The sequence below is a fragment of the Moschus berezovskii genome, chromosome 25 (genome assembly GCF_049115385.1).
Source record: "Moschus berezovskii isolate FMDL1 chromosome 25, NW_MosBer_1.0, whole genome shotgun sequence".
In the NCBI taxonomy this organism is placed as follows: domain Eukaryota; kingdom Metazoa; phylum Chordata; class Mammalia; order Artiodactyla; family Moschidae; genus Moschus; species Moschus berezovskii.
The window spans coordinates 24,888,002-24,913,577 of record NC_142484.1 but is presented as its reverse complement, the minus strand read 5'-3'; the positions used below and the strand labels follow the sequence as shown (position 1 = coordinate 24,913,577).

General features: G+C 41.1%; 1 protein-coding gene across 1 annotated transcript in view; it reads right to left on the bottom strand.

The window, feature by feature from the left end:
• The window catches only part of NELL1 (neural EGFL like 1), a 964,969-nt gene that overhangs the window by 789,476 nt on the left and 149,917 nt on the right, over nt 1–25,576 (bottom strand). Inside the window, exon 3 of the mRNA XM_055416043.2 lies at nt 14,884–15,054. Coding sequence (XP_055272018.2) covers nt 14,884–15,054 — 171 coding nt within the window. The remainder of the gene's footprint in view (nt 1–14,883; nt 15,055–25,576) is intronic.

Here is a 25,576-nt window from a genome sequence, read left to right as displayed (position 1 = left end):
CTATTGAAAACAATATGCTTGCATGTGCAAAGAAAAATTCTAGAGAAGAGAAATAAAACTGGTAATAATGACGATTTCTGTGCAAAGGAGTTAGCGACAGGGTGATTGGTATCGCATGGCTTGGAACAGTTTGTATATTTCATTCTTTATAAGTTATCCAGTATTTTATTACATATTATATCACTTATATGGGAAGGCTTTTAATAAATTTATTAGTTATTCCATTATATAAAACTAACCTAAACTGCAAGAATTTTCACCCCAAACTTCACAATTATCGCTTGGAATTGTGTTCTCATATTTCTTCTTGTTATATTTTTTGTTTTTAATTTTGTGTAATACGTGAATCAGGTATAATTTAAGAAAATTAAAGAAAAAATGTATCCATTGAATTTCACAATAAAGCTATATACCAAAACAGCCTGGGACTCTCATGGAATCCTGCCCAAAGGGCCTACTGAATGGGCTTGATGGGAGATCGTGTTGTGAGCTTCGGCTATAGTTTGAAGAAACAACCCACAGAATTGGATGATGGTGGTATGTCCACAGACCAGACAAGTGTACCCAACTGTGTTTTCTCTCCAATAGAGAGGGCACGTTCCCCTTAATCCTATCAGTGATCAGTTTATATCTGTGCCCCATGTGTAAGTTACCTTTACTCTCCTGTGCCTACCAGAGCTCTTGCAGACATAGGAGAAATGTAAATTCAACTTGCAAGTGGGGCACAGCTCACCCTGTGCTGTGAATCAGACCAGGAAATCACCAAAAGTCTTCTACACATTAACTGCCTTCCTCGAGAAAAGAATCCACAGAAGTTCAAAGCAGAAATGCCAGGGTAATTTTATCTTCATCTTTCCCCAGGCCTGATATTTACAAATCACATTGAAATTTACAACACCTATTATGTGACAGCTCTACGATACACATTGGTGATGCAAGGGTGAACTCTCGAGGGGGGCCTGCAGCCTGTGAGAAAGACAGATATCAATCAAATGATCAAAAACCACTCTACAGGGAAACAGTTTATGATGAAACAGTAAAACACAAGAAACTTCTTTCTCTTGTCCTGAAAACTAAGGGTAAGCAGACGTGAACTTGATTTTCAGGAAATGGCATATACAGAAATCCTGAGGCTTCAAAGACTATGGTAAAGAACTAAAAGAATGTAGTACAAGAAGAAATTGAAGAAGGAAACATGGGCCATACTATGCAAAAAAAAAAACTTAAGCTATATTAAGGATAGTGACCTTTAGCCTTAAGTTTATGCTACTGCAGCTGCTGTTAAATCGCTTCAGTCGTGTCCGACTCTGTGGAGGCCATTAAGTGAGCTTATGTGGGTGCTGGAGTGGGAAGGGAATATGTGATCTGGTTTGCAGTGTGAAGTCTTTATGTATCGCCCTAATGTCCATGAGAGACTGCTGCCTGTGAAAAAGACTCACAATTCAGTGTGCTCACCTACTTCCTAGGCCTTGCTCTTATTAGCTCCTGCAGGCTCTAGTACTTAATTAGGTACCGATAAAAGAAGCAATAACGACAAATGCCCTCCTAAGTGGGGTCGGCCACCGCCCAACCCTTTATTTCACCACCAGTAGTTTCTGATGAGACCTTGTGATTGCAAAGTCACCTTAAAGAACACAGAGAATTGATCACCTTGAAAAAATGAATATCAAAATTTATATCGGAACAGTGTAAAACCACCCATGTAACACTGGAGACTAGCATAATGCATCTATTTCACATTTGAAGAAATGGCCGAATGGCTCATTTGTGGTCAGTCATGATTTAAGATTAGGTCCTTGGCCACTGCACATCAGTATGGAGACACATGCAAAGCATACAAATCATATAGGGATGATGGGTCATTCTAAGCCCTGACCCCATATTATCTCTGTGGGATTGAAGTCATGAACCTATCTATCAATACTAGATTCCATGAAGGAAGGAGAGTCTTTAAATCTAAAAAGGTGATGTGACATTTTCTATAGAGTCCAAAGACCAACAGTGGTTGGAATTTATAACAAGGTCAGTTTTAACCCAACAAGGTCCTTGGAGGTAACCAGCCTCTTCAGTCTGAGAAAGTAATACATGGAATATGGCCTTTGTTGATTTCAGTTTATAAGTAGGATAACTTATACTTATTCCATGAGAAGTTAGAAGTGATATCTTGTCACACCGGGGTGTTAAAAAGATGGAGGAAGAGAAGAGGGAAGAAGGTGGAGGGGATTGGTAAAGAATAATCTCCCTGAAAAAGAAATAAGGAAAGACCTCTGGACTCTGGCTTCCATTTGTCACTGACTAACTATGAGCTCCTGGACAAGTCATTTCTATCCTCAGTACTTCAAAAGTCTCCATCTGTAAGATTCAAGAATATCCACCTCAGAGTGCTTTTACAAAAAAAAAAAAAAAAAGATTAAGTGAATATATAGATCACCTTAAAAAAAAAAAGTTCAAAACATTAACCTTCAACTCAACAATGACTGAGCATAAAGTCTGAGTTTTTCCCAGCATGGTGCTGGGTCTCTGAGGCCAAAGAATTCAAGAAATTGAAATCATAGATTCCTTAGCTCCCTCCTTGCTTGTGCTTCAAATACAGCGCCAACCTGGAGAACACTGAGTAATTGAATGAGCTCTGCTGGGGACACACCAGGATGAATTATAGCTGTTTACCTCTCCTGGAAATGAAATTCCCTTCTGGGTAATATAGGTATTCTGAGTATCCCAAAGAAGCCCACTGAGAGCTTGAATTCCAAGCCTGTAAGTTCCTATATGTGAAATTTGATGTCAGGGAAGTGATACCCTCAGACCGACAGACTAGTGAATAAAGATGCAGCAGGACCTTCCTGAGAAAGAGTTAGAGATTGCATCACACAGACCCTTCACGGAGAAGGGAAATTATTTCCATTCTAACTGCCCAGGAAAATCCTCAGGTGAAGGCCCAGATACATTAACCAGCTGGTTGAGGGGCTCTGTACCTCTTCCAGGAGACACACTCACAGGAAGTTAAGAGGGATGAGTTGAGGGGCAAAAGTTAACTGAATTAAAGGGGTCAGAGCAGGGAAAATCATTCACAAAAATCTCTTCCTTCCAGGCCTCCTCATCCCCATGCCCCATTTCCACCATACCCCCTACAAGAAAAGCAGCCAAACAGGTTCAGCTATAAATCCGTTTCCGTGCATCCAGCCACTCTGGCTGCTATTATTTATAACATTAATTTAATTAAAGTTCCCAGAGAGATAGATGAATTTCTTTCCAGTAGAATAGAAAATCAGTTCTTTTCAGTGACAACATCAGTACCCCTGCTCTAACTAGAAAACTAATGTAGTATTTGGAATTCTTTTTCTTTTTCAATTAAAAAGTCCTCATGGCTCATGCACTTTTTTATTCCCCAGTGTCCCTTTCCAACAAGTGAAGCAGAAAAGGAGCGGAGACAACTAATGTATAAACGTACATTTTTTAGGAAATCGAGCTCCATCATCCATATTATTCTGGTTTGAGTTTTTATTTTATCTTGCTGTTTTCCTTTTTAAGGAATAACCATACGTATCCATCCGGACACGACTGAGCGACTGAACTGAACTGAACTGATCCATCATCAAGGACAGAGTAGAACTGTAACAATAAAGATGCAACTTTGATATTTTCTCCTACCAAAAAACATTATATCTCCTGCAGCCTATTTCCCCCTTCCATTCATCCTGTATAAACCTATGTCCATGCATTAAATCACAAGTCAAGATGTGTCTGAAGGCATATAGATGAAATCACTGTAAATTGGAAATGAAGTCTTATTTTCCCTTCTATTTTAATACATCTTAGGTCCTGTGTATGCAATAATGTACTTTCCTGTTAATCTACTCATGGCCCCAGGTAGCCAACAAACCACCAGATAAAGAGAAGATTCTATTGTATTTCTTTTTAGTCCTTTCCGTTTGTCATTCTGAAAGCCCAGGAATGCAGATAGATGGGGAAATGCAGGCCGCCCTCTCATCATCCACTTCAGTTAATGCTTTCACCTTCTACCTCTCTGCCACTGAGGCCACTGTTGACCAAAAGCATATTTAAACCCACCAGGCAACAAGAGAAAAAACATAAAGATTTTTGAAAAGACAAAATTAGAAATGGGTTTGCTACCGATGGCATTAGAAGATCGGGCAGAGTTAAGCTTAGAATCTACCTAGTGAGGTTGGAATTAATAAGCTGCAGGGTACAAAGCATGAATACAAGTGTGCGGGTCTCAACCAGAATGAGACATCCAACATGGTCATGTCTGAGTGCTTCTGAGTGCCTTAACAATTAAGCAGCCACTTTCTACTGTGCTGAAAATGAAAGTGTTAGTAACTCAGCCGTGTCCAACTCTTTGTGACCCCATGGACTGTAGCCCAACAGGCTCCTCTGTCCATGGAATTCTCCAGGCAAGAATACTAGAGTGGATTGCCATTTCCTTCTCCAGGGAACCTTCCCAACCCAGGGATTGAACCCAGGTCTCCTGCATTCCAGGCAGATTCTTTACCAACTGAGCCACCAGGGAAGACCTTGTACTTTGTTGAATAATCTACAATTTGGAATGTATTACATTGGACACCTAGGACTTTAGATTCATTATCTCCCATTATTTAAGTGCCTATGGTTTGGCAGCAACAAAGGCTTTTTTCCCTTCAGTATTCAGAGGATGTGTTTGTTTGTTTGTTTTTGAAAAGTACAACTATCCATCATCCTCTGGCTACAGTACACTGCTTTATCTTGCAGGTTACCAAGCTACCAGGCCTCCACAGCCAGGATAGCCTTTATACCCCCCCCCCAAAAAGCTGTCCACTGTCACATGTCTGGATCAGAAGCTGTCTGAAAGAAAGAAAGAAGCACCAGGTGGAAAGAATAAGATGCCAACATTCCTTAGATTCCAAAATTGCATATTCAGCATCTACTCTAGCAAAAAGGAAGGCAAGCAGGAGTGTGGGGGAGATTTGGTATCGAGGGTAAGTAGCCTTTCTTCACCAGCAGCATACTGCACTGTCAACGCACAAATCAACTTAGATGACTGCAAGCTGCCTGCTGGTCTAGCGCAGAAGCAGCCCTGTGAAGATGGCAAGCTCGGTTGCTCTCCAGGGTCCTGCAGGCAAAAAAAAAAAAATGCATACTCTAACTAAGCATTGTGATGAGATATGCCTAGAAGAGTAGAGGTGGAAGGAGATTCAGAAATCTAGTCCTAGCCCCTCATTTTATTTCTAGGGAGCTACAACCAAGGGACAGTAAATTAATTTCCAGGGTCATACAAATTTAACACTTTCTGGTAGCTCTAGTTTTTAGTCCAGAATGTATTTGTGATAAAAAGCCAGATTTTCAAAGCAGAGATGCAATAGTATCTATTATGTTTAGGAAAGCCAGAAAATTATAAGACAGTGGTTTCCTCATCCAGTAAAACTGCACCTGTACATCTCCTCCTAAAAGCTGTGATCATTTTGGCTCATGGTTTGAGAATGGGGGAAGTAAATCTTCGAATCTTCTCTCTCACAGAAGTAAAAAGGAAAGGGGCCATGCCACATTCTCAAAGCCCTGCCAGGATCAAGGAAACATCGTATCACATTGGAGGGGATGTTCTCTTTCCCATTCAGCCTCAGTTATATATTTTTAAAGAGACTCTGCAGTTACTTACTTTCACAGAGACTCTGTTGGCATAAAAATCATTTATCATTGTGTTGTACTACCAACCATGGAACTAAAAGACAAACTGTTGGAGAACCATGCCTAGGATTTGGCAGTTAGAATAATTTCAGGGACCTGATGGACCTCACACCCTACACTGCACCATGGATTCACATAATGCACCAGGTCCTCATCCATGAGACATGGATCGTCACACAAAAAATCTTCACTTTTTGTATAAGTGAAGATTTAATTAAATTTCTTTCATTTCCAGTATGACACTGAAACATCTTTGCTATATGATGACATATGTTTACAGCACTTCATGAAGCTGTGTGTTCATAGAGTAGCTTGAAATTTTCTAAGGATTTTGCACACACTCTCTTGCTATATTCCTACAACCAGTATATGGTAGAAGAGTTACTATTACTCCCATTTTACAGATATAAACACAGATACTGACAGAGAGGAAGGATTGGAGATGAGAGGACAGGAGGAATCTTCAAAGAATCTGAGACACAGATTTCCTGATTTCACACTCCATCATTGCATATTAAGTCACATTTTATAAGTGGCAAAAGCAAGACAGAGGTCCAGCATTCATTACAGGTTTAGGATAAACCAGAGAACATGTGCCGGGTCACATAGGAACAGCTCTTCTTTCCCTGTCATCCCCTCTGTCGTATTTACTTCTCTGCCTCTTCCTGCAGGCTGTCTCTCATTGCCAACTTGATCCACTCACTGAAACACAGTCTTTTCTCACTGGCACTGTGACTGGCTTTGTCATGCTCACACGATGAACCTCATTCCAAATCGGATTCTCATGTAACTTATACAGAATCAAATCACGGTGGCAAAGCCGTAAAGCTGGAGAGTGTGTCATGCATTTTTACCTGGGATGCTAAGAAACTGAGAAGCTACTCCATGTCACCAGGAGCTCTTCCTTCTGTGGTCTCCCAGACCTGATGGTCTCTACTAGGAGACCAGCAATCCATCAGGTACTGCCTTACAACATTCCTTGTACTATTGCCTTTTACTGTTAATTAAATTACACATGGATTATATCCTATATTCTTTCCTTGCTTATCACTTCTCTCGGGACAGAAGATTGGGTGCTGCTAGGTTAGCTGGACATCAGGCATATACTACATTCTCAGTTTTAATTTTGATGAGTTGTGTGCATGTGTTCCTGTTTGTGAAGTAAATAATACATCAGTGCAGGAAGCAGGAGATTGAGAATCTTGGCCTGGCTCTTTAGGAAGTGGGGGATCTTTGATAGTCATCTCTTAATTTCTCCTTTACTCGACTGAAAATGTTTGTTGAAAAGTCATTGTAGTACATTATACAAGGCTTAACTACGTTAAGCAATGCTCGGTTTAACAACATGCTTGTAAATACTTTAGGAGCTCTCTGGAAAAAAGATGCCATATCACCATATTTCATTATGAAAAACCTAGAGATACAAAGAGGTGCTCATATCGTGAAGTTATTCTGAAATATTTGACAGAAACTTTGAATTACTGACTTGTTCAGTGATTTACAGTAAGTTTATTTTTCTGGGTCTGCGAGTTCTTCAAAATCAGTTGTATAGAAAAGCTGAATGTGCTCTGCAGTGAATCAATACCAAGCTTTAGAGGTAAAATCTAAATACGTTTACTGTTTAGACTCCAATCACTGAGCTAACTCTGTCAGAGTGACAACCGGGCTGCAGGTGTGTATTTATGTGCGGGCACTATATCTACTTGCACAGGCTTGAACAAATGAGGTGTGAGTTCAGAGTTCCATTTCAATGGGACTGGGTAAGAGAAAAATTGTTCCAGCAGTGAAGAGGAGGCGGGATTGGAGTGGGGAGACCTATTGCGGAAAGTCCCTGCTGAAGCCTGGATGCATGTACCATTTGAATGGAAAACACCTTTGAGTCCATTCCTCCAGTCATTTCAAGACCAAGATGCTGGGAGTGACTATTTTCAGTTTTCTCTCTGCTTAGCTGCTATCATTAGTGTTTAAACAGCCTGCTCACAGGCTTCCATGAGAGTCCATGATTCTTCTAATATCCAAGGATCAGGGCCAGTCACTCTGGGGGACCCTGGTGGCTTCAGAATTCAACAGGACTGAATGAATAAGCCATGGACTTCCTGATGGCAAGAACTCCTATTTCTTTGTATTCCCCCAACCTGCAGAGACAGTGTGCCCAGTGCTTTAATTGGATAGATTGAAAATTAGAAGTTACCAAATAAAGAGAAGGAAAGAAAATCCCTTTGTTGGTTAAAAAAAAAAAAAAAAGAACCCTTATGCACTGGATCCCAGATGTCAGGGGATTGTGGGCTTTGAGTGAATGGAACAGGCTGCAGGGTGAGCTAAGAACGGAGCAAGGTAATCGGAGGAATGTTAGTTCAGGCCTCCTTCTCAGCTTTGTTGGCAACTCTTAATACAAAGGAAGGAAAAGAAAAACCTAAGGCAGTGGAGATAATCAGGCTGGCCACCCAACTGAGTGGTACCTTTCATGTTTCTAGCTTGAGGGAATCTGCTTCCCACACTTTGGGAGTTTCTAAGTAGGCCCAGCTGAAGCAGGAAGAAAAGTGTGTCTCAGTAACAGGCAGAAAGTGTTAGATTACCAACTGAAATAGCAGTCACTTATCTTGTGACAATTTGTGTAATTAGGTCTGAAAAGGTTCTGTTTCTTAAGACGAAGAAAAGGAGAGATTTCTGCCACTTTCCAGTTCCTCAGAACAATGGAACTGCCTGGAAATCTTCTCGCTCTGATTTCAAATATTTTTAGGGTCCCTGACATTTTTGTAGCTTCTCTCTCCTGGGAAGATTTCCTGGCATGGTTATGACTTTATCTTGGAAAGGACATGAATTTCAGAGGCGGAGAGCAGAGGTAGGCAGGCAAAGGTTGGGGAGTGAGATCCTGGTTCAGAGTTTTAGCTCCATGGTTATGTTATGTGATTGGAACTGAGTTACTTACCATCTTGGACCCTTTCCACTTCCAAATCTATAAAATCGGTCTAATGAAACTGCCTCCACACCATATGGCTGCCCCAAGGACTATTACACCTGTCACACTAGCACGTTACCTGGCCTATGGTAGATGCCCAGTAGATGGAAGTCCCTTTCCTTGTGCCAAACCAATGAGTTGTTTGGCAAGATTCCACATCTTGCCCATCAACCCCAAAGATCAGCAATGTAAGATGCATGAGAGGAAAATACTAGAAGTAAAGAACAAACTGGTCACACTGAGTCTGGCTCTTTTCTTCCATCGTGTTCTAAATCCAGTGCCAACAGTCCCTCACATTGAGCTGAAGAGCCTAGTGGTTAGAGCAGACACACAGAAGTCAGGCTTGGGTCCAAATCCTAGAGCTGCCTCTTAGCGGCAGAGGGTTACAAAAATAGAATGTAACCTCAGTTCCATCACTTTTAGATGAGAAAAACAGCCAGAGTGATAAATTAATCTATGTAAAGCACTTAGCACTGTCACTAGTACAGTCAGCACCCAAAAATGTTACCTATTGCATCACCATTTATCTTCTATCCAGCACAGCTCTAGCAGGTGACAGGCTGAGAAAAATAAGGAGGCATAACTTTATGGGCAAAAGTAATTAAAAAGAAAGAATCTCACACTGGTATGAAATGCATAGCTTAGAGAATAAAAATCAGCCTTTCTGAAATGCACTCTCTGTAAGGGTGGCCTAGATAAGACACAGTAGACCAGTAGGCTATTTATCTTGATAAATAGCCCAGAGCTTCTGCCATTTTAAAAAATCAGCCAGTGCTGGTTAGAAGAAACTTTTGAAGAAAAAAAGTTTGTTCCACATACTAGACACTACCCTTACCTTGAACTTTTCCTCCTCCTCACTGGGGCTGTGTTTTTCAGGCACTTGGATTTCCAGGGTCCCTCACTTATTTATTGTAGCCCAAGCTATCCTCCAGTTTCTGCTCCCTCTTTCCTTTTTTTTTCTCAAGGAAAAACACAAATGCAGTTCCCCGCTACCACAAATTATACAGTCAAGTTTCCCACATTTGGGGAAATCTCAAGTACTCCCTCTATTTAAACCAGTGATTTTCAAATGCCAGCCCATGCACCAAGGCTAACCTGCTTGTGTAAGAACTACCCAGAGAGTTTATGAAGAATATAATTCCACACTCAGGGAATCTGATTCGCCAGGTCAGAGATGGCACCTGGTTACCCATAATTCTTAATTGTAGTCAGGTTTTATAACTGTTTCTAGACTTTTCCTACACCAAAATCCAAAACTAACCTATCCCTTGGCCCAGTCATTCCCAGCTTCTCTTTCCCTAGTTCAGTTCAGTCGCTCAGTCGTGTCCGACTCTCCGCGACCCCATGAATCACAGCACGCCAGGCCTCCCTGTCCATCACCAACTCCCGGAGTTCACTCAAACTCATGTCCATCGAGTCGGTGATGCCATCCAGCCATCTCATTCTCGGTCGTCCCCTTCTCCTCCCGCCCCCAACCTTTCCCAGCATCAGAGACTTTTCCAGTGAGTCAACTCGCCTCATGAGGTGGCCAAAGTATTGCAGTTTCAGCTTCAACATCAGTCCTTCCAATGAACACCCAGGATCAATCTCCCTTAGAATGGACTGGTTGGATCTCCTTGCGGTACAAGGGACTCTCAAGAGTCTTCTCCAACACCACAGTTCAAAAGCATCAATTCTTCGGCGATCAGTTTTCTTCACAGTCCAACTCTCACATCCATACATGACCACGGGAAAAACCATAGCCTTGACTAGACGGACCTCGGTTGGCAAAGTAATGTCTCTGCTTTTTAATATATTATCAAGGTTGGTCATAACTTTCCTTCCAAGGAGTAAGCGTCTTTTAATTTCATGGCTGCAATCAGCATCTGCAGTGATTTTGGAGCCCAAAAAAATAAAGTCTGACACTGTTTCCACTGTTTTTCCATCTATTTCCCATGAAGTGATGGGACCAGATGCCATGATCTTAGTTTTCTGAATGTTAAGCTTCAAGCCAAACTTTTCACTCTCCTCTTTCACTTTCATCAAGAGGCTTTCGAGTTCCTCTTCACTTTCTGCCATAAGGGTGGTGTCATCTGCATATCTGAGGTTATTGATATTTCTCCCAGCAATCTTGATTCCAGCTGGTGCTTCTTCCAGACTGGCGTTCCTCATGATGTACTCTGCATATAAGTTAAATAAGCAGGATGACAATATACAGCCTTGACGCACTCCTTTTCCTATTTGGAACCAGTCGGTTGTTCCATGTACAGTTCTGACTGTTGCTTCCTGACCTGCATACAAGTTTCTGAAGAGGCAGGTCAGGTGGTCTGGTATTCCCACCTCTTTCAGAATGTTCCACAGTTTATTGTGATCCACACAGTCAAAGGCTTTGGCATAGTCAATGAAGCAGAAATAGATGTTTTTCTGGAACTCTCTTGCTTTCTCCATGATCCAGCGGATGTTGGCCATTTGATCTCTGGTGCCTCTGCCTTTTCTAAAACCTGCTTGAACATCTGGGAGTTCACGGTTCACATATTGGTGAAGTCTGGCTTGGAGAATTTTGAGCATGACTTTACTAGTGTGTGAGATGAGTGCAATTGTGCGGTAGTTTGAGTATTCTTTGGCATTCCCTTTCTTTGGGATTGGAATGAAGACTGACATTTTCCAGGCCTGTGGCCACTGCTGAGTTTTCCAAATTTGCTGGCATATTGAGTGTAGCACTTTCACAGCATCATCTTTCAAGATTTGAAATAGCTCAACTGGAATTCCATCACCACCACTAGCTTTATTCGTAGTGATGCTTTCTAAGGCCCACTTGACTTCACATTCCAAGATGTCTGGCTCTAGATGAGTGATCACGCCATCGTGATTATCTTCGTCATGAAGATCTTTTTTGTACAGTTCTTCTGTGTATTCTTGCCACCTCTTCTTAATATCTTCTGCTTCTTTTAGGTCCATACCATTTCTGTCCTTTATCAAGCCCATCTTTGCATGAAATGTTACCTTGGAATCTCTAATTTTCTTGAAGAGATCTCTTGTTTTTCCCATTCTGTTGTTTTCCTCTATTTCTTTGCATTGATCACTGAGGAAGGCTTTCTTATCTCTCCTTGCTATTCTTTGGAACTCTGCATTCAGATGCTTATATCTTTCCTTTTCTCCTTTGCTTTTCGCTTCTCTTCTTTTCACAGCTATTTGTAAGGTCTCCTCAGACAGCCATTTTGCTTTTTTGCATTTCTTTTCCTTGGGGATGGTCTTGGTCCCTGTCTCCTGTACAATGTCATGAACCTCAGTCCAGAGTTCATCAGGCACTCTATCTATCAGATCTAGTCCCTTAAATCTATTTCTCACTTCCACTGTATAATCATAAGGGATTTGATTTAGGTCATACCTGAATGGTCTAGTGCTTTTCCCTACTTTCTTCAATTTAAGTCTGAATTTGGCAATAAGGAGTTCATGATCTGAGCCACAGTCAGCTCCTGGTCTTGTTTTTGGTAACTGTATAGAGCTTCTCCATCTTTGGCTGCGAAGAATATAATCAATCTGATTTCGGTGTTGACCATCTGGTGATGTCCATGTGTAGAGTCTTCTCTTGTGTTGTTGGAAGAGGGTGTTTGCTATGACCAGTGTGTTATCTTGGCAGAACTCTATTAGCCTTTGCCCTGCTTCATTTCATGCTCCAAGGCCAAATTTGCCTGTTACTCCAGGTGTTTCTTGACTTCCTACTTTTGCGTTCCAGTCCCCTATAATGAAAAGGACATCTTTTTTGGATGTTAGTTCTAAAAGGTCTTGTAGGTCTTCATAGAACCATTCAACTTCAGTGTTACTGGTTGGGGCATAGGCCTGGATTACTGTAATACTGAATGGTTTGCCTTGGAAACGAACAGAAATCATTCTGTCGTTTTTAAGATTGCATCCAAGTACTGCATTTCGGACTCTTTTATTGACCATGATGGCTACTCCATTTCTTCTAAGGGATTCCTGCCCACAGTAGTAGATATAATGGTCATCTGAGTTAAATTCACCCATTCCAGTCCATTTTAATTCACTGATTCCTAGAACCTATCTAAAAAAACCTCATTTATCCTGGGTCCATGAATCATTAACTAGCACCAACTTTATGTTTTCCCTCCAAGATCGTAAATAAAGGAAAATAAGTTATGCTATGAAAGAAAGTACAAAAAACAAACCACCAGAGAAGGTGACTAGTATTTAGAACCTCCTCAAATCTATTCTGTATAAATGCAGCTGACCCTAAAGCATACTGTGGGTTCCAGCTCTCCTATTCTCTCCCTACTTTCATGGCAGAGAGGCCAAAATACATGACAAATGAAAGTCTGGAGACACAGGGTCACCGCAGATGTGCAGAATAAATAATAATAGCAGTAACACGCACCACCACTGTGTACTGGGCGCCAAAGTCCAAGCACCCAAAGCACGTTATGTAAATTATCTCACTTAACTTTCCCATCTGTGAATACGTGTAACAGTACATATAGTACTAACAGTCCCAGTTCACAAATTACATGGAGACGCAAAGGAATTAATGTACCCAAATTCACACAGCTAACAAGCGTCTGAGGATGGCAGAGGAGACAATTTCATAGGGACCAGAGCATTTGTGAAGGCTGGGAACCTTCAATTAGCACAAACCATCCTCCCTCTCTTTCCTCTTCTCTAGAGAGAAGACTATTGGGAAATAAAAGATACAACTTACACAAAAAGGAAGCAAATCATTGCAGAGCAAGAAGACAGCAGTGTCTCCAGGATGTTTCAGTTGGGAAGTACTAAACTAGGGCTTCACCATTTCTTTCTTACCTGTGGTATAGAAGGACATACAGGACCCTTCTTGTCTCCCATTTGAGTAAAATATGGGTGGTGGGTAGGGGGAAACAGAAATGCTGCCTGACAGGCCACTTTAGTTCTACAGAATTGAAAGAGCCAGTGAGTTCTTGAAGGTAGAAATGGAACGAGTGGCTGAGAGCTGGCTTCATCCAAGCTGCCCAGCCCAAAGTAAAAAGGAGCTACTTGTTTCTACGGAAATGTCATCCAGGCACACATTCCATCTAGTTGAAGCCACAATCCTCCAGAAAATCCAGAAAGCACTTTAAATAGATAGACCAAGCTAGACCAAGACTCACTTCAAGATGGTGGAACTTCCGTTAAACCTGACGCTAGTTTCTCTTCTCTGCCTTTCCAGGGCCTCTCCTAAGAAAGACTGCAGAGCCAGAGTAGCAAGCACACTGAAGTATCCCCTCATCAGAAATGCAGTCTGGAGCTTCTTTCTATTGGGTGGCAGAATGGAGGCTGTCCTTACCATGCCTGTACTTTTTCCAGGGCCTAAAAGAACAAGTCCTGTGGCCAAACAATCATTTAACCTTGGCAGTAATATTAATGAAGACCAACCATTCATGGCTACTTTGTATCACAAAAGATTTTCTATATAAAAGGACTCAGATCACTATTCGTAGACTTTCAGAGGGTTCTGAAGAAATGAAAACATCCCCCTTCACCACCATCATCCAGCTGTCCAGCCACATGTGAACCAATAGAGACCAATAGTGTCCTTTCTTCAGCTGGCAGTAAACTTCCCCCTAGGAACAGACATGGAGGAAGATATCTCCTTCCCACTCCAACCCACAGCATCCAATGAAACTCTCCCTTCCCCCTCTCGCCCCCTACACCCCCATTTTCAAAGTAGTCCTGTCACCCTCTGATAAACTGGAAGGCTCATCCCTCTGCAGAGGATAAATGACATCAATTCCAAAAGATTCCAAGAACAGCCCCTTTAAGAAGTTTCCATTTGGAAAAAATATTTAAGCAAAGCTGTGCTTGATGAAGTGAAATAGAAATTAGCCGCTCCAGTAGCACCAGCTTCTCAGATTCATTTGAAGGTAGACCAGCTCATTCGCTTCCAAGTGGAACGGACTCAACAACAATACATCACAGTTAACTGTAATCACAGCCCCATGGAATTCCAGCCGGTACCTAGAGTACACCTAGGTGTACTGAATAGTCCCCCATCTGTAATCAACCTTCCGTACATTTCTTCCTAATCGCTGAATACAGTTTCATTTTAGTGAACTGTTGTCTTAGCATATTACAGTTGGTCATTCCAGCACACCTAATGGCCCATTCGGTATGTTAAATGACTCCTAGGGTCCCTTGGCTTTTATTTCCCAGCAAAGCTTGGAGGGGATTGGATTTTTCCCTTCCCCATTGCTCGATTTCAAGGGCACAGTCACAGAAGATCAAAGGCAAAGACATACCTGTTGCAGTCGATGTGGAGCAGGAGATGGGACGCACTGACAGACAGTGCAACCCTGTGCCACTGCCCATCAGCCAGCCGGTAAGGAAGTGCCTCTGTCCGGGGCTTCCCATTGTGTATGTAGTGATAGCGAATCTCATCCCTCAGACCACTGCTCTCCAGTTCAAAGTAGCTGTGTGTAAAGAACAAAAATGTGTTTTGTTTTCCTTCTGGTCATCACACCGTCATCAATCCTCATGACTTCCTACCAGGATTCCCAGAATCTAAAATTAACTCAACATGACGCAAAGAAACACAACCCACAATTAATTGTACAACATGGAACCCACTTCGCCTTCCATCCAAGAGTCCTCACAGTGACAGCTTGAAGGCCTGATATGGTGACTGACAGATGTGCTATGAGTGACAGGTGACAAGCTAACTGGCAAAGCTCAGTGCAGTGTCACTTAACTATGATTCAGGTCTCCTTTCTTTCTATTGTCTACAAAAGGCCATTCACGTGGAATGGGTTTATCGATGTTTATTTTTATTACTGCCGCTTCTCCTTTTTCAAGAATTAAAGGAAAATACAAGTCACGTGAACTATCAGGGATGGAAACAAATTGTCACAGAAGAGATGAATAAGGTTTGTTTTGTTGTTGTTGTTACTGTTGCTTTTACTTCCCCCTGAACAAAACACTATAAGTGTCAGGGGAATAATTCCTACGTAACCAATAAGGAAGGAACATTTAAAGCTACTTGCATTATGTGTTAATATTTCCAAATGTCATGGCATGAAACATGTGACTGACCTTTTCTTTTTGCAGATTGTTACCTTCTTTTTCTAGATCTGTGAAAAACTCAGCATCTCCTCTGCAGTCGGCACACTGGCCATAAAAGGCAGCAGGCAACTCTGGGACACTCCTCAGTCACACACCAGGGCTGATACTTTCATGGGGGCAGAACTACGTAGTTTCCTGTGTCCCTTCTGAAATGTGTCACCGTCATCACCACAGGGTCCAACCTCACTGCCAGGCACGGGGCCTCTGACATATACCGTCTAATCCATCACTCACAAAAACCTGGAAGACTGGTATGATACCTTCTGAGTATCTTTAAAAAAAAAACACTGCGATTCTGGAATCAAGTAACACACCCAAACCAGATTTTAAACTCAGAGCTAGATGTGGCAATCCAGGTACTTATCTACCAGGTAGGCCTCATCTCAGAGGCGTAGAGACAAAGTAGTAAAGATGGCCTCAACTGGCACTGTCTCCCAGCAGCTTATTCACACAGGCCATTCAAGAACTGCTCACCTAATAGGCAACCATGTTCAATCTCAAGATGTGGAAGGATCTACTGCTGCTGCTCTAATCCACTGAGTTGGCCTGACCCCACTAACAACCCAAGCATATTCAATCCAAAACATAAAATGCATCCTCCATGAGCACTGAGATGAATATATCATGAATCTCAGCTTCTATTATCCACGACTTCCAAATCTCCCATCACATATGAAAGCAAATGCACATTTCTTGCTCATCTTTCACAGAGATCTTCCTGAGATCACACTGCAGGAAAAGCAAAGTCAAGACCAGCCTCCGACCCACCTCACATGGACTATACAAAGAATTAGGCTCAAGATCATAAATAGAAAAGGTTACTTATACTACTGTAGCCATCTCCTGGGCCCAGGTACATGCTTACTAGTGATAATATAATATATATTTTTTAAGACTGTTAAGGAGGAAATCCCTTAACATACAAGACATTCATTTTAAGAGAATTCTCCAATTTTTTTCTAAGCATCCAGAATACTGGAAGAATCAAACAATCAGAGGACTTAAAAGGTCAGGAAAATCTTAGAGATTATCCGGTCATTCATTAATTTACTCAGTGTGTCACGGCTGAACACATATTGAAAAGCTAAGATAGCATTTAAAATACAGATCCTGTTCTAAGATTTTCCATTTAGAGAATAGTGGGAAAAAAAATCAAAGTATGCCCCTCCCCTCAAAAAAGCTAGAAATTGGAGAATGGGAAACAAAGCAAAGTCAAAGCTATCAATTCATGATTAAATATGGCATTCTAGAAATGGGCTTTCATAAATATCTCACTTAATTTCTTCAAGCTAAGTACTATTATCACTATTTTACAGATGAGTTCACAGATGATCAGAGATATTAAATAGCTTGTCCGAGACCACACAGCTCCTGTATAGAAAAGCAGCATAACTTGGTACTTAAGACCTTACCAAGATTAACACATAATAAGAACTCTTCAATCACTTTATTTTGACCAACAAGCTACTCCTGGAGGAAGGAACATGACCTTGAAAGGACCTCAATCAATGACAATCAAAAACATTCAAAATAACTTGAAACATAATAAACAAAGAAAAAAGGCATATATATTTAACCAGATTTAATCATCATTGCCTCATTGAGCAAATGCTCAGTGTATTATAAACATATCTTTTAAAGATCATTTTGCAATGAATTGGAGTAAGTGGGTACCTTGGGGTAATCACAAACATGTAGTTAAAACAAATGTGCCCTAATATTATGCAAATAGTTACTTGTGTCTTGGGATATCTGACGGCATCATGCATATATAGAAAAACTGCTATATTTAAAACAACCCATATGAAAGTCAAGATGCTATGTTTAAAAAAAAAATTGTTCAGTTCAGTTCAGTTCAGTTCAGTCGCTCAGTCGTGTCCGACTCTCCGTGACCCCATGAATCTCAGCACGCCAGGCCTCCCTGTCCATCACCAACTCCCGGAGTACACTCAAACTCATGTCCACAGAGTCGGTGATGCCATCCAGCCATCTCATTCTCTGTCGTCCCCTTCTCCTCCCGCCCCCAACCTTTCCCAGCATCAGAGTCTTTTCCAGTGAGTCAACTCGTCGCATGAGGTGGCCAAAGTATTGCAGTTTCAGCTTTAGCATCAGTCCCTCCAATGAACATCCAGGATTGATCTCCTTTAGAATGGACTGGTTGGATCTCCTCGCAGTATAAGGGACTCTCAAGAGTCTTCTCCAACACCACAGTTCAAAAGCATCGATTCTTCGGCGATCAGCCTTCTTCACAGTCCAACTCTCACATCCATACATGACCACGGGAAAAACCATTGCCTTGACTAGACGGACCTTGGTTGGCAAAGTAATGTCTCTGCTTTTTAATATATTATCAAGGTTGGTCATAACTTTCCTCCCAAGGAGCAAGCGTCTTACTATTTACACATGACGGTAATTCCCTAGCATTTCAAGCCTGCTGCTGCTGCTGCTGCTGCTGCTAAGTCACTTCAGTCGTGTCCGACTCTGTGTGACCCCATAGACGGCAGCCCACCAGGCTCCCCTGTCCCTGGGATTCTCCAGGCAGGAACACTGGAGTGGGTTGCCATTTCCTTCTCCAATGTGTGAAAGTGAAAAGGGAAAGTGAAGTCGCTCAGTCATGTCTGACTCGTAGCGACCCCATGGACTGCAGCCTACCAGGCTCCTCCGTCCATGGGATTTTCTAGGCAAGAGTACTGGAATGGCTTGCCATTGCCTTCTACGTTCAAGCCTGCAGACAGGGCCAAATCTTGTGGCCTAAGAATGCTCTTATGCAATTAAAAAGGGGGAAAAAAGTTATTAATAGATAACTGCAAAAGTGGTCCTAGAGATGACAAAGAAATCAGATAGCTAAGTGATACCCGGCTAAAACTGCTTCATGAGTACTGAGAAGAGAAAAGGGCAGTATTTGCAGGCAGTAATCCTCTGCTAATACTGATGTGAGGCTTAGTCCTGAAAGCAGCATGGAGGAGGCAGTCATTTGGCCTGAGAGCACCTGACATTAGCCTAAAGCGCATACTGTAGATTTGTAGTAGAGCCTGCTTCTCTGGTGGCTAAGAGATGATAAAGCATCTGCCTGCAGTATGGGAGACCTGGGTTCAATCCCTGGATCGGGAAGATCCCCTGGAGAAGGGAATGGCTACCCACTCCAGTATTCTTGCCTGGAAAACCCCATGGACAGAGGAGTCTGGTGGGCTCCCATGCATGGGGTTGCAAAGAGTTAACACAACTAAGCGACTAACACACACATTTGTTACTCAAGTATGGTCCACTGACCAGCAGCATTATCATCTACGGAAATTCAGATTATAAGGCCCCAACCAAGACCCACGTGAATCAGAATCTGCACTTTAATAAGACTCATAGATGATTCCCGCACACATTAAAAGTCAAGCAGCACTGTGGTGAAGTACACCAGGTGTTGCTTTATGCCCCAGCCAACTAATCACGGTCAAGAAGCAGAAGTCTAATGCCTCGAGCAAGTGAATAAGAACCATGTGGTGCTTTCAGGGGAAGAGAGGACACTGAAAGCAATAGTGAGTCAGCGTTCAGTGAGCTCTCACCCCTACCAGTCCTCTCCCTTCAGCCCTCAAGTGCTTTCGGGTCTTCCCAGGAGTTTGTGGGAAGGACCAGCTGCATAGGTGATAAAGTCACCAGTCAGATTTCGTGAGCAGCATTTCTCCCCTCAGCCTGGCAACTCAGCCAAGTGTGCTGCTCCAGTGAACTGTCCTGACCCCCAGAAAAACTTGGTTCATCCTTCAAATAACTGAAAACAGCAATCATATTCACTACAAAGCTTTCTCTTTTAGACCAAGCATTTCCAGCTCCATCTTTTATACTCTTGCTCCCACCCAAAATAAAACGCCTTCCTGGTCCAAGATGGGGTCACACCATTCTTTCCAGATTCTTCCCCAACTTGGCCACCAGGCTTCAGGTGTGGTAAAATGGATCAGCTTCCCCCATAAATGTAGCATCCAGGACTACAAAGGCCTCCTTTGCACTGTGCACAACTGAGTACAACCTAGCATTGACACTGACTTATGGACACCTAACCCAGCAAGTCCTTTGACTCACAATTATTTTGAATCAAGTATTTTGACTCCAAATAACTATGAGGGTGAATTTTCCCTACCCTGTATTTACATAGCTCAATTTTCTTCAACCTAAGTTCCTGCTTAAGTGCTAGGCAGACCCTAGCCATAAACAGTGTGAATAACTCCCCAAAGCCTACCCTTGAGGGTTGCTGCTGCTGCTGCTGCTGCTGCTAAGTCACTTCAGTCGTGTCCAACTCTGTGTGAAACCATTAACGGAAGCCCACCAGGCTCCCCCTTCCCTGGGATTCTCCAGGCAAGAACACTGGAGTGGGTTTCCATTTCCTTCTCCAATGTGTGAAAGTGAAAAGTGAAAGTAAAGTCGCTCAGTCGTGTCCGACCCCCAGCGACCCCACAGACCGCAGCCGACCAGGCTCCTCCATCCATGGGATTTTCTAGGCAACAATAAATTACTATGAACTGAATTCAAATTTCACAAAGCTACCCGATTCCCATGTTATATTCATAAATAAAAGTCAGGAACAATAATTCCAAATAACATAGACAGATTCAGTTCAGTTCAGTCGCTCAGTCATGTCCGACTCTTTGCGAGCCCATGAATCACAGCACGCCAGGCCTCCCTGTCCATCACCAACTCTGGAGTTCACTCAAACTCATGTCCATTGAGTTTTTGGGTGTGAGAAACAAGGAGACTCCTATCCAATGCGTATCCCTGGCAGGATTATTGGGGGGAAAGGAGAAAAACCAGATAAGCCACTATCTTCTTTCTGTAATGGAAACAAATCATCACAGGAATAGAGAACACCTGGGTAGACCATTCTCCAAATTCTAAAAAATGCCAAAGAGTAAAGAAACAAGTTTCATAGCAATTTCCTAGCATAATGCCTACAATGCCTAGGGAAAACATCTACTTCTGCTTTATTGACTATGCCGAAGACTTTGACAGTGTGGATCACAACAAACTCTGGAAAATTCTTAAAGAGATGGGAATACCAGACCACCTGACCCGCCTCTTGAGAAACCTGTATGCAGGTCAGGAAGCAACAGTCAGAACTGTACATGGAACAACAGACTGAATCCAAATAGGAAAGGAGTACGTCAAGGCTGTATATTGTCACCCTGCTTATTTAACTTCTATGCAGAGTACATCATGAGGAACGCTGGGCTGGAAGAAGCACAAGCTGGAATCAAGATTGCCAGGAGAAATATCAATAACCTCAGATATGCAGTTGACACCACCCTTATGGCAGAGAGTGAAGAGGAACTAAAGAGCCTCTTGATGAAAGTGAAAGAGGAAAGTGAAAAAGTTGGCTTAAAGCTCAATATTTAGAAAACTAAGATCATGGCAACTGGTCCCATAGCTTCATGGCATATAGATGGGGAAGCAATGGAAACAGTGACAGACTTCAATTTTGGGGGGCTCCAAAATCACTGCAGATGGTGACTGTAGCCATGAAATTAAAAGACACTTGCTCCTTGGAAGAAAAGCTATGACCAACCTAGACAACATATTAAAAAGCAGAGACATTACTTTGCCAACAAAGATCTGTCTAGTCAAAGCTATGGTTTTTCCAGTAGTCATGTATGGATGTGAGAGTTGGACTATAAAGAAAGCTGAGCACCAAAGAATTGATGCTTTTAAACTGTGGTATTGGAGAAGACTCTTGAGAACCCCTTGGACTACAAGGAGATCCAACCAGTCCATCCTAAAGTAAATCAGTCCTGAATATTCATTGGAAGGATGCTGAACCTCCAATACTTTGGCCACCTTGAGTCAGTCAAGAACTGACTCATTGGAAAAGACCCTAAAGCTGGGAAAGATTGAAGGAGGGAGGAGAAGGGGACGACAGAAGATGAGATGGTTGAATGGCATCACCAACTCAATGGACATGAGTTTGAGTAAACTCCAGGAGCTGGTGACAGACAGGGAGGCCTGGTATGCTGCAGTCCATGGGGTCACAAAGAGTCAGACACAACTGAGTGACCAAACTGAACTGAGGAAAGGTTAATTCTACCTTTAACAATATAGCTCACATTTATTTGGTAATAGCCAAGCAATACCACTCTTGGGCATATACCCAGAAAATATGAAAACTCTAATTTGAAAAGCTACATGCACCCCAATGTTCATAGCAGCACTATTTATAATAGCCAAGGAATGGAAGCAACCTGAATGTCCATTGACAGATGAAGAGGACATGGTATATATACACAACAGAATATTACTCAGATATAAAGAATTAAATAATGCCATTTGCAGCAACAAGGATACACCTAGAGATTATCATAAGTGAAGTCAGATGGAGATTGACAAATATCATATGATATCATGTATACACGAAATCTAAAGATGATGCAAATAAACTTATTAACCAAACAGAAACAGATTTGGTCATAAAAAGCAGTCATATGGTTATCAAAGATGAAAGTAGGGAGAGGGATAAATTAGATATACACTACTACATACAAAAAAGATAAGCAATAATGAACTACTGAATAGCACAGGGAACTAAATTCAATATCTTGTAATAACTTATAATAGCTAAGATTGTAAAAAATAGATTTATTTATGTGAAACTGAATCACTTTGCTGTATACCTGAAACTGATACAACATTGCAAATCAATTATAGGTCAATTAAATTAAAAGAAAATAATAACAGCCAATATGTATGATGCTTACTGCCAGGAAATGACTGTAGGCTTTTACATTTCATATCAAAATAATCCCTACCACATCCTAGGATATATTTATCTATTTATTATCTGCTTTAACAGACACTTCCACAGCACTATGTGCCAGGCACTATTCCACAAGTATTTACTCATTTAATCTTCACTGAAACCTCAAAACTACCAGTTATTACTATTCCAGTTTTATAGAGGATGGAACCTAAATAAAGATTAAATAACTTTTCCACAGCTACAGAGCTAGGTAACAGCAGAACTAGGATCCACATGGGAATAGCCTAGCTCCAGGGTTCCTGCTTTATGCAGTCTCCCAAGTCCATGCTTTTAATTACTACCTCATTTTAAAAAAAAGAAATTTAAGATTTGGGGATGGGAAAAGGTATTCCATTCAAATGGAGATCAACTGAAAGCTAGAGCAGCTATACTCACATCAGACACAACAGACTTTAAAATAAAAACTGTTACAAAAGACAAAGCAAGATACTACATAAAGATCAATGGATCACTCCAAGAAGAAGATATAACAATTATATATGCACCCAACATAGGAGCAACTCAATACACAAGGCAAATAAGGGAGAAATCAACAGAAACACAGTAGTAGGAAGGGACTTTAATACCCCACTTTCCTCAATGGACTGATCATCCAGACAGAAAATCAGTAAGGAAACACAGGCCTTAAATTACACATTAGCCTTAATTGATATTTATAGGATATTCCATCCAAAAGAAGAATACACATTCTTCTCACGTGCACATGGAACATTCTCCAGGACTGACTGCAAAGTGAGCCTCTGTACATCTAAAAGTGAAATCATATCAAGCATCTTTTCTGATCACAACACTACGAGATTAGAAATAAACTATAAGGTGGGGGGTGGGATAGAAAGTGGCTTCCCAGATAGCACAGTGGTAAAGAATCCACCTTCCAGTGCAGGAGACACAAGTTCTATCCCTTGACCAGGAAGATCCCCTGGAGAAGGAAATGGCAACCCAATCCAGTATTCTTGCTTGAAAAATTCCACGAACAGAGGAGCCTGGTGGGCTACAGTCCATAGGATAGCAAACTCAGACACAACTGAGCATGCACACACACAAGAAAAAAAACCTAAAACACACACACACAAACACGTGCAAGCTAAACAAAATGCTTTTGAACAACCAATGAGAAACGGAAGGAATTGAACAAGAAATTTAAAAATACCTAGAAACAAATGAAAACAAAAACACAATGATCCAAAACCTATGAGATGGAGCAAAAGAAATTCTAAGAAGGACATTTATAACAATACAATCTTATCTTAGGTAACAAGAAAAATCTCAGCTAAACACCCTAAACTTAATGCCTAAAACAACTGAAGAAAGAAAACAAGCAAAACCTCAGTTTTGCTTGTTAGTAAAGCAAAAAAACCTCAGTTTTTTCCTCGTTAGTAAAAGGAAAGAAATCATAAAGATCAGAGGAGAAATAAATGAAATAGAGGTGAAGAAAACAATTGTAAAGATCAATGAAACTAAAAGCTGTTTCTTTGAAAACATAAAATTGATAAAACTTTAGCCAGACTCACCAAGAAAAGGGAGAGGACTCAAATCATTAAAATTAGAAATGAAAAAAGAAAAGTTACAACTGATACCACAGAAATACAAAGGATCATAAGAGACTATTACAAGCAACTGTATACCAATAAAACAGACAACCTGGAAGAAATGGACAAATTCTTAGAAAGGTACAATCTCCCAAGAGTGAACCAGGAAGAAACTGAAAACACAAACAGACCAATCCCAAGTAATGAAATTGAAACTGTGATTTAAAAACTCCACAAAAGTCCATGACAGATGGTGTACAGGTGAATTTTATCAAATATTTAGAGAAGAGCTAATATCTATTCTTCTGAAACTGTTCCCCAAAAATTGCAGAGGCCAGAAAACTTCCAAATTCATTCCATGAGGCTGCCATCACCTTGATATCAAAACCAAAGACACCACAAAAAAAAAAAGAAAAGAAAATTATAGGCCAGTACCACTGATGAACATAGACACAAAAATCCTCAACAAAATACAGCAATCTGAATATAAAAATACAATAAAAGGACCATACTTGATCATGATCAAGTGGGATTTATCCCAAAGATGCAGGATTTTTCAATATCTACAAAACAATGTGATACACCACATCAACAAATCAAATAAAAACCATGTGATCACATCAATAGATGCAGAAAGTTTGACAAAATTATGATAAAGACTCTCCAGAAAATGGAAATAGAAGAAATATATCTCAACATAATAAAAGTCATATGTGACAGACCTATAGCTAGCATCATACTCAGTGGTGAAAATCTGAAAGCATTCCCTCTAAGATAAGGAACAAGACAAGAATGTCCACTCTCACCACTTTTATTCAACATAGTTTTGGAAGTCCTAGCCACAGCAATCAGAGAAGAAAAAGGAATAAAAGGAATCTGAATGAGAAAAGAAGTAAAACTGTCATTATTTGGAAATGACATGATACTATACATAGAAAATCCTAAAGACACTACCAGAAAACTACTAGAACTTATCAGTGAATTTGGTAAAGCTGAAAGTAACAAATGATTCCCAAGTAGCTCAAATGGTAAAAGAGTCTGCCCACAATGCAGGCAAAGTAACAAAATTAATTCACAGAGATCTGTAATGTTTGGGAGAGTTGTAAGTTACAATATTAATACACAGAAATCTGTTGTATTTTTATATAACAAAAAAGTATCAGAAAGGAACTCAAGAAACAATCCCATTTACCTTCACATCAAAAAGAATACCTAGAAGCAAACCTTCCTAAAGCAATAAAAGACCTGTATTTCAGAAATTATAAGACTGATGAAAGAAATCAAAGAAGAATCAATATTGCTAAAGTAACTACACTAACCAAGGCAATCTATAGATTGAATGCTGCTGCTGCTAAGCCACTTCAGTCGTGTCCGACTCTGTGTGACCCCATAGACAGAAGCCCACCAGGCTTCCCTGTCCCTGGGATTCTCCAGGCAAGAACACTGGAATGGGTTGCCATTTCCTTCTCCAATGTGTGAAAGTGGAAATTGAAAAGTGAAAGTGAAGTCGCTCAGTCATGTCTGACCCTTAGCAACCCCATGGACTGCAGCCTA